The following is a 13960-nucleotide window of genomic DNA, read 5'->3' as shown; positions in this document are numbered from 1 at the left end:
TATACCTGATTCTTCAAGTCAACTCCTATGATTGTTTCTATATCTCAAGCATTTTCCTTTGGAACATTGGAAAGTGTTTCACTGGCAAAGTCTCTCTATGTGCTTTATTGTAAGAAGAATCGGAAGCAGTCTGTTTCTGTTTGCTTGCCCACTTTTTGTTGGATAAGCTTTATTTCATGCTTAGCCTGTTCTGCATCCTAGAATGTCTTTGATCATCCAGGGAAAAATATTCTGAAGACATATGGGTACAGCAACTTGAATCTTACACATACCCTCGACATTCCCTAATTGCTAGGATAAATACACTTCCCATCTACCTGGTATACAGTGAATAATCATTTTACATAAATGCTCATAGGTAATTACTAGGCTAGCTGCCCTTGTTGGCCATTTTTAAGGCTAGCCAATTTCTCTTTCAAAGGTGAAAATCAAACCTTGTACCTTGTGTCTGTGAGGGGAGGTAACACCTTGCCTTTTATACCAACCTGTAACCACCTTCTACCGCTGTGCTCTCTCCAGTATTTAATACTTACTCTTTTTGACCTAGTTTTGTCATGGTTCAACTCTTTCAGCTGGTATGATCGCATCTTTACTGATATTAGGTAATGGCTACTTTCTCATGGCCAGGTTTGGAGCAAACACTTGATGTGCCCTTTCAGTTAACACGTTCTGCTATAGAATAACAGCCCAGTTGCTTATTTAGGCTTTCATGAAATTAACACAAACTATTCCTTGTAATTTCTCTGGTACAGCAGAAAATCTTAGCTTTTCTCTGCATGTGCTGTCTTCCAACTCTACCATTTTTTTAAATATGTCTTCTTGAGAAGCCTTTGCCAGCTTCTTCTTCATTTCAGTCTCTAATTTTTGCATTTTTATCAGTTCCTTTGTCTAGCTAGTTTAAGCTTCTTTGTGTTTCCAGCTTTTATTGTTTGAATTGATATATTCATTCAGTGTTTAATTTATTTTAATCACCTCTGGCTATATTTGTTTTATTTTTCCCGCTAAATTGCTGGATGCCATCTGTCGTACAAAAAATTTTTTTTTTTTTGCTGAACAGCTCCAGGATTCTTCCCAGTCTGCCTTTTCTCTTCACTTTTTCTGGTCATTTTTATTATTTATTTGACATTTGTTAACCGGGATAGTCCATCTGAGCAAAATCCCTTTTTGTGATTCTCTAAATTTCTTCTTTGCTGACATCCAGCCAGTGTACTTAATAGCCAGTAACTAAATTTATGTAAAATTATAGTCCCCTTGACTGTTATTTCTCAGTTTCTGTTTTCATACTGGGAGAGCTAAGATTAAGTTGTTGATCAATGTGCAGCCATCTTGGAAGTTCCCATATTTTAATATTTGTATCTTCAGTTGCTGTCTCTTTGTTCATAACAAAGAGGGAAGGGAAAAGAGAATGGTAGAAGCTTTGGTAAAACCTTGGATTAAAAGAAATTGATGAACCTGTTGAGGAAGGGGAAACATCCTTGACTTGGTTCTAACCAAAGGAAAGAAGGTAAATGGTAGAGGTTTAAAAGAATCTTAGCAACAGTGTGTCATGCCTTAGTATTGCTGGCAATCCCTAGATTATTGCTGGGAAGGACAGGTGTTTAAGGCTTATGTTGGACTCTGTTGGTAAGGGAACAGAGTGACTCTATGTTAGGAAAGGAGGAGCAGATGGGAGTTGATGAGCTCTGGATGTGCTTCCAGGAAAGAAAAAGGAAATAAATCAAGTTATGTGTTAGGAGAATATATTGTAAGAAAAGTAAAAAACTGTCCTATCTGAAGAAGGTAGCTAAGGGATAATTGACAGCAAGAAGAGTGGGAGGCATAGGATTGAAGAGTTAGGGGTAGAAAAAGCCATAGAGGGGTACAAGAAAATGCAGTGCTGCACTTAGCAGACCAGGGTCACAGTTGAAGTTGAAATATTGCAAGTGGGAAGTGATTATGGGCAATAACAAAAATCAGTTACTCAGGGGAGTGATCAGCATGAAGCAGCCCACTGAGTTACTTGAAGTGGCGAGTGAGAGCATTTGTAATACTAGGATCAGCCCCTCATATTGATGGAATTTTAATTCCTGGTATTGTGTAGAGATAATGCAGTAATGTACCCCAGTGTTGGGCTGTAGAGGACCAGCTGACAGAAGTGAATAGGGAGAAGTAGAATAATTAACTAGAGGGGCATCAAGGAGATGAGGGGTTGGATATGATGAGCTGTCTATGTAGATGCTAGAAGAGTTGTTAGCAATGCCAACAAAAACTTTGGTCAAGACTTTCTTCCATAGAAAATTGTGTTTTACTGCAGGACTGTAAAGCTGTGATAGGAGGTTGCCTATATAATGGTTCTATGAAAGAGCTAGTCCTTTAATTATCTCAGTGCAATGATCATTGTTTTGCAGTTGAGAGAACTTTGCAGGGTAGCTTTGTTTACTACTGAGTGCTCTCTCTCTCTCTGTCTTGAAGATGATGAAAAGCTGAGGAACTGGTGAATGGGAATTCTGGAGTTGACTATATTGTTACTGACTCATGCCTTGCTTAATTAAAAAAAACAATAGAAATGTAAAATAAATTTTGAACATCCTTGTAATGGCAAAGTATCCTTGGCAGAGAGTCAAGGAGCTTTATTTAAATATTATTTTTGAAATATGTGTGGATTTATCTAACGCACATGTTTTGTCAGTGCAGGTAAGAATTATAAACCACATAAAACATTCACTTGTACATCTGACTATGTCAGTTATTTTGCTGCTTTTCTTGTATAGGAAAGACTTTGAAAAAACTGCGGAGTCATAAATATACGCATGTCTGTCATGTAAAGCATGAGGGAAATCAATGCATTTTATAAGCCTAGTCAAAATGTAATAATTTTATGAAGTTTGTATTTTATGTTTTAGATAGCGATAGTGATCTAGTGATTGTATATAGGGAATGTAGATAGGCCCTTTTGTATGTATGCACAACTTCTGGTTTGAACATGAATGTGAATTTTAAGTCATCTTAAATGTAGACCAAAAAAAGACCCAAGAAACTGTAATAAATGTTCTGTAGTAATTTGTTTTAAATATGTTTTTGGCAGGTGATTGGTCATTAATTGTTCTGTGATTTAGAATACACATTATTTCATCTGATGCATTGCATGTTTACATTTGTCAGTCAAAGCAGTCTGAGGTATTACATTTCTGTAGAAATGAAAGTGAGTGCTGATTCAAGTGTGGGTTCAAATTCCTAACATGTCTTTAATTTTTGATGATTTTCTTTCACTTTTTTATTTGAACATTTTTGTTTTAAACAGAATTGTGGTGGGGGGATTTCACTGACTTTTGGATTTTTTAGGTTAAAGTAATTTGTTTAAAGTTACACAGTATTCAACTCAAGAATAGGTGACTCAGACCAGGTTTGCTAGTCTTCTCTTGTTTATATTTATTTTAAGTTATTTCTGTAGGATGTGGGTTCCTCAGTCACTCTGTTTAATGTTCATAATAAACAAAAGGGAAGCCTGATCCAGCTGCACATTGCCGATAGTATTTCCATCCAAAAATCTAGTGACATATTTAATGCTGCTAGCTTCCTGTCCTCTGTGAAGGAAGGACTGATTATCTGATAACATTATTTTTTTTGGGGATAGGGTTGGGGTAGCTCATGGAACTAGGAAATCTCCATATAGGTAGGTAGCCTCTCATTGGAGACGGAGGGAGTGTACCCCTAGCTGTATTTTATTCGTGGAGCTTTGGTGACGTGTATTAGGTGGAATATGTGGAAGCATTGCACAGCTCCAAGATGCTGTTACTTGCCACCAAATAAAGGAGGTGAAGGTGTGTGTGTGTGTGTGTGTGTGTGTGTGTGTGTGTGTGTGTGTGTGTGTGTGTGTGTGTGTGAGATCATAGACATATGCCTCCCAGAATGCTCACCCCAAAGTTATGAAGGGGTAAGCATACAGCCTTTCTCAAAAAATAGTGTCTTCTGATTCTGTTGTTTTTTATGTTGTGGTTTGACCACAATGATAGAGGCCTGCTGTGTCAGTATAGTTTAGAGATGTAGCTGTACTGCACTAGCTAGTGTTATTAGTGCTTTGGATCTAATGCTCATCTCTGTATCCTGTTGGGATGATCTGCACTCTCTTCTTTTTATTCACATGGATCATCTCCAGGCATTCCATCTTCCACCTTTCTCCTAGAGATAGATAGTAGCAGTGCTTTAGAATGTTAAGTAGTAGCTAAAACATACTCACAAATGAATACAGTACTTCTAATTTAAAAATTGTTATTAAGAATAGACGTTGTAGTTTTAAGCAGTAATATCAGTGCCTACATTGCAATATAATAAGGTGGTCCTAATGTACCCAGAAAACAAAATATGAACATATATAGAACTAGGAGAAATGTGACAGAGCATGAAGGAAGAGGTGAAGAGAGAGCTTGGGTTACTTTAGATTGCAGTAAGATAAGTGTGAGTCTGCTTTGTTTTGTATGCTCTTGAAGAACACCAAGCCCACTTCTGAAGGGAAGTTTTAGATTTTCTTAAGAAACTGGGAGAGTTAAGCTATTCTACAATTTGGAGGCCACGGCAGGGAAATGGAGGCCCCATGTTTTGTTAGTGTCACGTTTCTCCGTGATGCACATCACCATTATTGATTTTGTTGTATGACAGTTATTGGATATGTAGGATAGTAAAAGACAGAATAAGCTTAAAAGTGTGTTTAAGTGGTGGTGGGATTTGAAGCATTTCAGACTGCTCAGAGATGCATGGTGGCATGTATGACTCTCAGAGCAGCAAATAGTAGTGTAGTATTTTAATGTGCTTTTAAAAAATTTATTAAATCATCACATTAATAGAAAAGAAAACAAATCATAGTAACTGTTTTCATTGTTATTGTCTTGTGGCATGCACGCACATTTTATAGTTTTATATATATATATATATATATATATATATATATATACACATTTATATAAATTATATATAGTTATATTTATAGTTTATATTTATGTAAGTAGCTGATGCTCCGTTTTATCGTTTATATAAGTAGCTGATGCTCCATTTTATTATATAAGTAGCTGGTGCTCCGTTTATATAAGTAGCTGGTGTTCAGTTTTCTTTATATAAGTAGCTGGTGCTCCATTTATATAAATAGCTGGTGTTCCATTTATACAAGTAGCATGTGTGTGCATGAGTAAAATGCCCCGGTTACATTTAACTGCTGGTTAGAATTTCTGGTGGCTAGCTGGTGTTCCATTTATATAAGTAGCTGGTGCTCTGTTTTGTTTATATAAGTAGCTGGTGCTCCATTTTGTTTATATAAGTAGCTGGTGCTCCCTTTTTGTTTATATAAGTAGTTAGTGCTCCATTTATATTTATATGACTACTACATGACAGAGCAAAATCCCAAAAAGGGAAGGCATCTCTGATCAGTATTAGCAAGAAACTTTGATCCCTCATAAAATCATCAAAGGCCAGTTTTGAAAGAAAAATTGCCCTAGACACTAAAGATAATCACAAGGCCTTCTTTAGTTATGTCAGGAACATGGGTGGAAACTCCCAGATATGCTCTGAATTGTTGCATAACGGTACAAAATATACCGAACCTACAGACATAGCCAACATCCTGGCAGACAGATTCAGCGCAAACTTCTCCCCCCTTCCTCCCCAAAGGAGCAAATGCCTATCCCAACTGAATGTAACCTCCCTGACATTACAGATGCACAGGTGAAAGTTGCCTTCTCCAAAGCAAAAAACACAGTATCTATGGGACAGGACGGTGTCCCAGACTCTGTCTTACATGAGCTCCAAGAAGAACTGAACCCTCACATTAAGTCACTGTTCAAACTTAGCCTTACTACAGGATATGTACCCAAAGAATGGAGTACAGCTACAGTGGTCCCACTCCACAAAGGTGGTGCCACAACGGACCCCAGAAACTATCGCCCCATATGCTTAACTAGTCTGGTCTGTAAAGCTATGGAGCGTCTTATCATGGAACTCATAAACAAAGACATTGGGAGCCTCCAGACACTGGACCCTACCCAATTTGGCTTTGTTAAGGGCAGATCTTGCCTCTTAAACCTAGTTGATTTTCTTTGAAACAGTTACCAAAGCCATAGATGAGGGCAAGGTAGTCCACACAGCCTACCAGGACCTCGCAAAAGCCTCAGACACAATACCCCACTCTGGTATCATAAATAAGCGTACCAGCGTAAATATCAACCCCTATATCACAAGATGGGTTGCAAACTGTCTCAGAGATAGAACTCACATGGTCAGAATCGCAGATGCCATGTCTGAATCCAAACCAGTTAAAAGTGGCATCCCACAGGGCTCAGTTCTGGGACCTCTCTTGTTCGGTATATACTTCTCTGAGGTTCAGGCTAACACAGGGGGATTATGGCTGACAAAGTTCGCAGATGACTGCAAACTGGGGGCCATAATCGAATCTCCAGCTGACACAAGCATCCTCCAAAAGGGTCTCACAGAGATGGATACTTGGTGCCAGAGCCACGGCCTCAAGCTAAATGCTAAAAAGTGCATAGTCATCCCCTTTGGGAAAAACAAGGTGCCCACAAATTACCACATAGGTGGTAATCCATTGGCACGGAAGAAGTAATTAGAGATTTGGGGACCAACGTAGATAGTAATCTCTCCTTTGATAATCACGCTGCCAAAGTGGTTAGAAAGGCCTTCTATATAGCCCACCTTCTCACGAAAGGGCTTGCATCTAGATCAAGAGCGGTCATTGTGCCCCTCTACTGTCACTCATCAGGCCCATAATTGAATACAATGCCCCTTTTGGGATGTACCTTACCCGACACCTGCAGCAACTGGAGAGACCCCAAAAGTACCTCACCAAGAGGATCATGGGCTACAAACAGATGTCCTATGCAGCTCGACTAAAGAAACTCCAGCTCTACTCAGTTGCTTACCGCCTACTCAGAGGCGATCTATGCCTGACGTACAAAGCCATGTCAAACCCAGAATTAATGGACATGCTCCACCTCAAAATCCAAGTCCCTTAGAGTTGCACGCCCAGGGACCTAAACCTCAGCACAAAAATAAATAGGACATGCTGGAGGGACAGATTCATTTCCCAGAGGCTCCCCTCACTCTGGAATAGAATCCCAATTCATGTTAGACATAGCCCCTCGCTGACCCTCTTCAAGCGAAATTTGGACGCGTGGATGGGAAATCGCAAATTCACCCCTGGGATCTCCCCAGTGTCCCTGCTAGACAGAGGCACAGTAAACTAATCTTAAAAGGGTACCTTCTGTGACCTACTTTACAGAGGCACAGTAGGCTAATCTAATAGGGAGGTGGAAGCCAAATACACTCTGGCTAGGCTTATAAATGCCCTAGGGCAGATAGCCTAGTATCTACCTATGAACCTATGAACCTATAAGTAGCTGGTGCTCTGTTTTGTTTATATAAGTAGCTGGTGCTCCGTTTATATTTATCTAAGTAGCGTAGCTGCTGCTCCATTAATATAAGTAGCCGGTGCTCTGTTTTGTTTATATAAGTAGCTTATATAAGTAGCTGGTGCTCTGTTTTATTTATATAAGCAGCTGGTGCTCCGTTTATATTAAGTAGCTGGTGCTTCATTTATATAAGTAGCTGGTGCTCCGTTTATATAAGTAGCATGTGTGTGTGTGTGTGTGTGTGTGTGTGTAAATTGCCCCCGGTAAATTTAACTGGTGGTTGGAATTCCTGGTGCTCCATTTTGTTTACAAAAGTAGTTGGTGTTTCGTTTATATAAGTAGCGTGTGTGCGTGTAAAATGCCCCAGTTACATTTAACTGGTGGTTAGAATTTCTGGTGCTCCATTTTGTTTATATAAATAGCTGGTGCTCCTTTTATATATGTAGCATGTGTGTGTGTGTGTGTAAAATGCCCCATCTACATTTAACTAGTGGTTAGAATTTCTGGTGCTCCGTTTTGTTTATATAAATTTTGTGTGTGTGTGTGTGTGTGTGTGTGTGTGTGTGTGTTTCTAATGCTCAAACCCTGTACCTTAGGTACAGGAGCCTACATTCTATACCCACACCAACACTTGTGATTCAGGGAGTTTAGTCCATAGGTCTCAACTGTTTAGATTTTCACAAAAATATTTGGCTCATACTTTTGGTCTGTTCCTTTTAAAATTTGTGGTTTTCTGGCAAATCAGTGAGAATGGAATCCACTAAATAATGATAGCCCTTTAAGTTTCAGTCTTCCTGTCTTTTTTGGAAGCACATGGTAACACAAAACACTATTTTAGCAACTTTCTAAGATTATACAAGCAATATTTAAAATATGCTCCTGGTTTTGGGCCTTTGCCCCAAAATAAATGTTGGCTTTTTCCAGATTTCTTCTGCTGTGAAATTGAGTGATTCACTTATGTCAAGTGGGTGGTGTAGTGATAGTGTTGTCGCCTCCCAACAAGAGGTTCTCTGGTTTGATTCTTGGCTGGAGTGCCTTCTGTGTGGAGTCTGTATGTCCTCCCTGTCTTTGTGTGGGTTTCTTCTGGGTGCTCCAGTTTCCTCCCATGTTACAAAGACATGTGTCTGGAGCATTTATCCCTGGGCATCTGCTGAAAATTGGCTTTGTTCCAAGTTGGACTTTCCTGTTAAATAAATAAAAATTTTTACAAGGAGCTGAGAGCTTCAGGGGAAGAGAAGTTTAGTACTGCTTATTCCAAGTTTGTTTGCATTGTTAGTAGCACAACAGGTAGTATTTTGATGAAAAAGGCTGTGGGTTCTACTCCCACAATATGCAGATGGATCGCTGATACTGTAGCTTGTTGTACTTTAAAGGGATTGGTTGCTGCAGTCCTGTGAATGTCCTCCTTTGGAGGAATTACCTAGTAACTTGTCACTTTCCTATTGTAATATTAGTAGCTTATCATTTTTTAATGTAACATAGGCAAATTATTCTTCAAAGGCAACAGCCATTTTATTTGTAGATGAAACAATGAAATATAAAGTTGTTTCCTAGCAGCAACCTCTTCAATAATTACAGATCCCTTTAATGTGGAATTATTTAGATGACTTACTTCTGCAGAGATTTTGCATATTTACTGATATTGGTGGATTGCAATGACAGACGTTTGAGTGGCCTTTTATGGTTGAAAATTTTCTGTAATGGGTAGTTTTGTCATTGGTTCATACAGTTTGTTTCATTGCTTACTAGAAGACTGTTCAAAACTACAAATTTAAAACGCATTCTAACAACTGGTGCTGTATTATACAAGGAATATAATTTAATACAATCAGGTTGAGTATTAAATTTCTGAGTAGGTTGAAGAGGCAAATCTGGGGATGATATCTAGATTTGGTTATGAGAGGTGAGTTAGGGAGAGGGAAATGTTTAAATTTATGTAATGATGAATGTAAAGAGAGATGGTGCTATAGAGAAGGAATGACAGTGAGTTTCTCTCTCTTCTGTCCACAGAGGCTCACGTCTCTCCATCCATACCTCATTCTTCCCACGCTTTCTATCAGTTACTGTAGTGTTAAATTATTTCCTCCATTGTTAAAAAGTAATATCCTTCTGTTGTTCTGCCATCTCTTCTTGATTTTAGATTTATTATCCTTACGGTAGTCCTGTTTTTCTTTCACATTACTCTCTTCTGTCTTCTTTTTTTATTTCCTTTATTCCATTATAATGCTTTTTACCTCAGATGCACTTCCCATGATAACCGGGGTCTATATTATTTCATCGACTGCTTAGTACGTCGAACACCTAAACGTCGACAGCTAAGGGTCAAAAACTGACAATATCGAAGGGCCAGTTAAACAAATTCTTTCATCGGGAAGGAATTCGCTTGGCCATTATCGGGAGTTTGCCCTTTCCCCAATGTAGAGCGATCTCAGAGTTTGGTATATTTAGTTAGGGGGTGTGTGGGGGTAAAGCCCCCCACTTTGTTACAGCTTGGAAGTTTGTGTTACTTTGGCATGTTTAAGCGAATGCTTTCCCGATGAAAGAATTCGCTTAACTGGCCATTCGACATTGTCAGTTTTCAACCCTTAGCTGTCAACGTTTAGGCATTCAACAAGTTAAGTGGTCGATGATTTAATATAAACCCGATAAATGTGCACCCTTATGTATGTTTTTATTTCCTGTTTTTTATTTAACATATTTTAACATGTGACCCTCTTCCCTTTAATTTATTTTTCCTTCTATCCTTCATCAGTTTGCCTGTCTTTCTTGGAGCACCTTTTAGTCCTTACATTTGAATCCACTATAAAACACTTCCTTCCACTTCTCCTTTAATTCTCTCGCCTTCATCCATCCAATCTCAGTTTTTTCTTCCTTCAGTACACCTCGCAGTTTTCATATTCCTCTGAAGCTATACAAGTCTTCTGTTTTCCTCAACTGATTCATGTGGAACTCTTTCACCTCTCACAGTTCCTTTTTAATTCCCAGTATAATTGCTTCTGCCCCACCTTTGGAGTCATGCTTAGGGTTTTGTTCATATTTCTCAACCCAAGCCCTGTTGTTTCCTTCCTCTTTCTTTACTTTCTCTATAACATCCATTCAGTTTCTATTTTTTTATCCAGTTATCCACTAATGTGTTTTATATAAGATAGCATAGCTTTCAAAGCTCTGGACACCCCACCCCTTCTGCCTTCCTTCCAACTTGTAACTGTTCTCATGCCGCTTGTACTGGTCTCCGGTTTCATGTGTATACATTAAATGCCCTTTTAACTTATTTTGTCATCTGCTCACTTCCTGTCATTGGCAGAATCCTTAACATGTTCATTACTTTTTTGATGACCACCATTTTCACAACATTCATTCTTCTCACTGATGGTAGCTTCACCTGACAAAACAGGCTTGGTGACAGAGGACTGCCTCCTCTGGTGATTTTCTCATTCATTATCATTTCCACATTTAGGTTCTTGTAGAAAACTTCCACAGTCTTACAAACCTTTTTCCCATTTCCATCCCATTTTATGCTGTAATTTAGTACCTTCACTCCACTGATATGAAGACTTTATAACTGGGTATTTTCACTCCACTGAACTGAAGACTTAACGTCTCTCCTCTCTGCATTTTCATCCCCTCCACCTTTTCCATAAAAGTGATTACTAGCCACCAGTTATCAGCTAGTAATCATCCTTGAATAAACTCTGGTCCTTTTCTGCATATTTTGAGACTATTTTCTCCACCTTTGGGGTAAGCAACTTTACCAGAATCTTTGCTTGCATATTTTTATGTGATATGGGTCTGAATGCCCCTGGCTGTATCATTTTCGATGACTTCTTTTAAAGTAAAACCACTTTTGCCTTTATTCATGGTATTCTGTTATGTGGCATTTATTGAACATCCTCACTAATTGCATGGGGCTCTGTTTCCTCTATCACTTCCACCATTACTGTTTTGTGGAATTCTACAGACTATTGGTTTCCTGATGACCTTAACTTCTTCCCCCACTAATATTTCCACATTCAGTGATTCCTGTACCATCAGTCAGTCAAACCTCCTGCTTTTAGCTGTCCTTTATTAGTGGTGTAGGCATACATAACAGTTTGCTGTCTCTAATTTATTTTAATCTTCATTCATTCCTCTCTCCTTCCTTGAGGTCTGTAGTCCCTGCTGTTTTTCTCATCTGTATTTCCTCTTCCTTATTCCATCCCTCATTAGACTTCAGCTCATTTCTGTTAACTTGCTCTTATTGCCAATCTACCAACCATCACCAGCTTTATTCATGTTTGCTGCATTAGTTTCTGTACTGTTTTATTACTCCTTCCCTGACTTTTTTCCTGCACCCTTCTGTCATCTATTTGGACTTGCCCTACATCTATTCTATTATTTTTGTCCGCTAACTTTCCTCTGAACTCCCCATAGTAAGGCCTGACTGCATTTAATGGCACTGGCTGCCAAACATTCTGTTGGCTGAATATGGCCTTGTATTCCTTTCTCCTTTATCTCTGTCTCTTTCATCCATTCTTAGTTTCTTTCTTTTTAACAGAAACCAGTCCATTGTGTTTCCTTGGTTCTCATCCACTCTCTCGAGAAGGCTTCTGTCTTTCTTTATCTCCACATTTCAAGCCACACTTCTTTCCGATTTCCTCTCTTATTTCCCTGTGCCTTTGTTGTCTTTTTTTCCTAGCTTTCTGTCTTTTCTCTCACTTAATATTACATTGACGTCCCACGCAAGTATTTCGAGCTCCAGGTTCTTCTGCATGGCATCCCATGCTTTAAAGCATAGCGCTCAGTCTGTTAAACATGAATCAGGAACAAAGTCAAAATTAATTTTGGGGTGGGGGAGGAACAAATGGCCAAAAATGGGGGTGAATGTTAAAAATGGTTAAAACGTAGAAAGTTGCCTGAATAATGTTTTGAATTAGCATGTACTTTCTGAAGGATGTGAAGTGTAAAACCTGAATGACTGCCATTGTTTAGTGACTGCAATCCTTAATGGTTTGCCAGAAAAAACACTTATTTTTATGAGGAGTAGACCAAAAATATGAGACAAAAATATGGATGTTCTGTGAAATTCTAGACAGTTGAGAGGTGTGCTTTTAATCATTTTGTAAAGAAATTCCTTTCTTTGGTGCATACACACACACATAAAAACACAATGACAAAATCCTTTCAACTTCACTTTATTTGAAACAATGCCTTATAGTGCTTAAACTGTACAAAGCTTGTAATATATATATATATATATATATATATATATATATATATATATATATATATAAATATATATATATATATATTGCAGGGAACAATAAATGGTTATCTTGTGGGAATTCTAGACTTCTCTTTCCATTAAAAACAAAAGGTTGCCAGGTATGTCTCATATGCCATTTAATGGAGTCATTTCACCAATTTCTGTAGTGGCTTAGTACCAGTTACTGATTAGGAATACTTTTCATTTGAGAGAGTTTCTTGAAACTGAGTTGTGTAAGGGAACCACTCCCCAATACATTGTCATGAATCACATTTCACCCAAAAAAGACTGTGACATCTCTTTGAAAACAAGCAAATTGAAAACATTATTGAATCTTTACAGGTAAACGTTATCTTAAAATTGTTTCATCAAAGACACACTTGTATTTCTGTTTAGGAGCTCCTGTATTTTCTGGAAAGGATAAATTGTTCCATTTGCAGTGGTCTTGGTTAATGGAGCCAGTAGAAGTTTTTTTTCGGTCTGTTTGAGTGCAAATGGATATAAATACATCTGGCATGATCATCAAGCCTACTTCCAAACAAAATGTTCACTAGTTGTTAAGTGTTGCTGTATTTTGTATGATGTCATTAAGATTAGTAAGTGTTTCCTGGTATTTTGTCAGTGTTGTAACTTTTTCATCTTTGTACTTTTCTTAGAAGACATTCCTGATTCTCCATCTGGCCAGGGATCCCCTAAGGCTGCTTTGGTTCCAAGCCTTTTAAAGAAGGTTTCAACTGACAAAGAAAAGGATGGACAGAGCAGTAGTCCTCAGCACAGTGGATTTGCTGCCTGGTCATCATCACAAGAAGGTAAGAATGGGCTTCTATAGCTACTTTTATTTATTTTATTGTGTTTCCTAGTTAGTCCCACTAGGCATGGTTGATTTTTCAGGGGAGACCTGAGATAATATAATGTGTAAATATCTGTACTAAAATACTTGAGCCATGGTGTTGTAATAGTAGCCCTTTTATACATCTTTCTTCTGTTATAATGTAAGTGGTCCAGCATTGTTCAGAAATGAGTAAGCCTACTTGCAGTCCAGCACAAGAGGAAACGGAAACGCTTTTATATTAGCAGCAGTAAGTTTTGAAACTATTCATTCTCCAAAACAGTAAAGTTATAAAATACATGTAACTACCATAAAAAATCATAAAATGTATAACCTCCTGTTATAAAATATCCTACTAGCACTATTACTTCACAACTGACCGACTTTAAATATCCAGGGATATTTTCATACCGTACTCTTTCATAATTAACAAATTAACAACTGTTTGCTTCAATTAAACAGCCCAAAGCATCACTAGAATCCTTACAGTAGGCAAAG

The 13960-nt window shown here is 38.2% G+C and overlaps 1 protein-coding gene across 5 annotated transcripts in view; it reads left to right on the top strand.

Annotated features, from left to right (window-relative positions):
• CARMIL1 (capping protein regulator and myosin 1 linker 1) overlaps nt 1-13960 on the top strand; it is a 4434936-nt gene that overhangs the window by 4255522 nt on the left and 165454 nt on the right. For all 5 annotated transcript variants that reach the window (XM_044067077.1, XM_044067074.1, XM_044067073.1 and 2 more), the window contains one exon: nt 13290-13442. In XM_044067077.1, coding sequence (XP_043923012.1) covers nt 13290-13442 — 153 coding nt within the window. The remainder of the gene's footprint in view (nt 1-13289; nt 13443-13960) is intronic.

This window comes from Protopterus annectens, chromosome 3.part1, assembly GCF_019279795.1.
Source record: "Protopterus annectens isolate FY-2018-M chromosome 3.part1, PAN1.0, whole genome shotgun sequence".
NCBI classification, from domain to species: Eukaryota; Metazoa; Chordata; order Ceratodontiformes; family Protopteridae; genus Protopterus; species Protopterus annectens.
The sequence above is the reverse complement of the archived record's forward strand: the minus strand, read 5'-3'. Positions and strand labels throughout refer to the sequence as shown.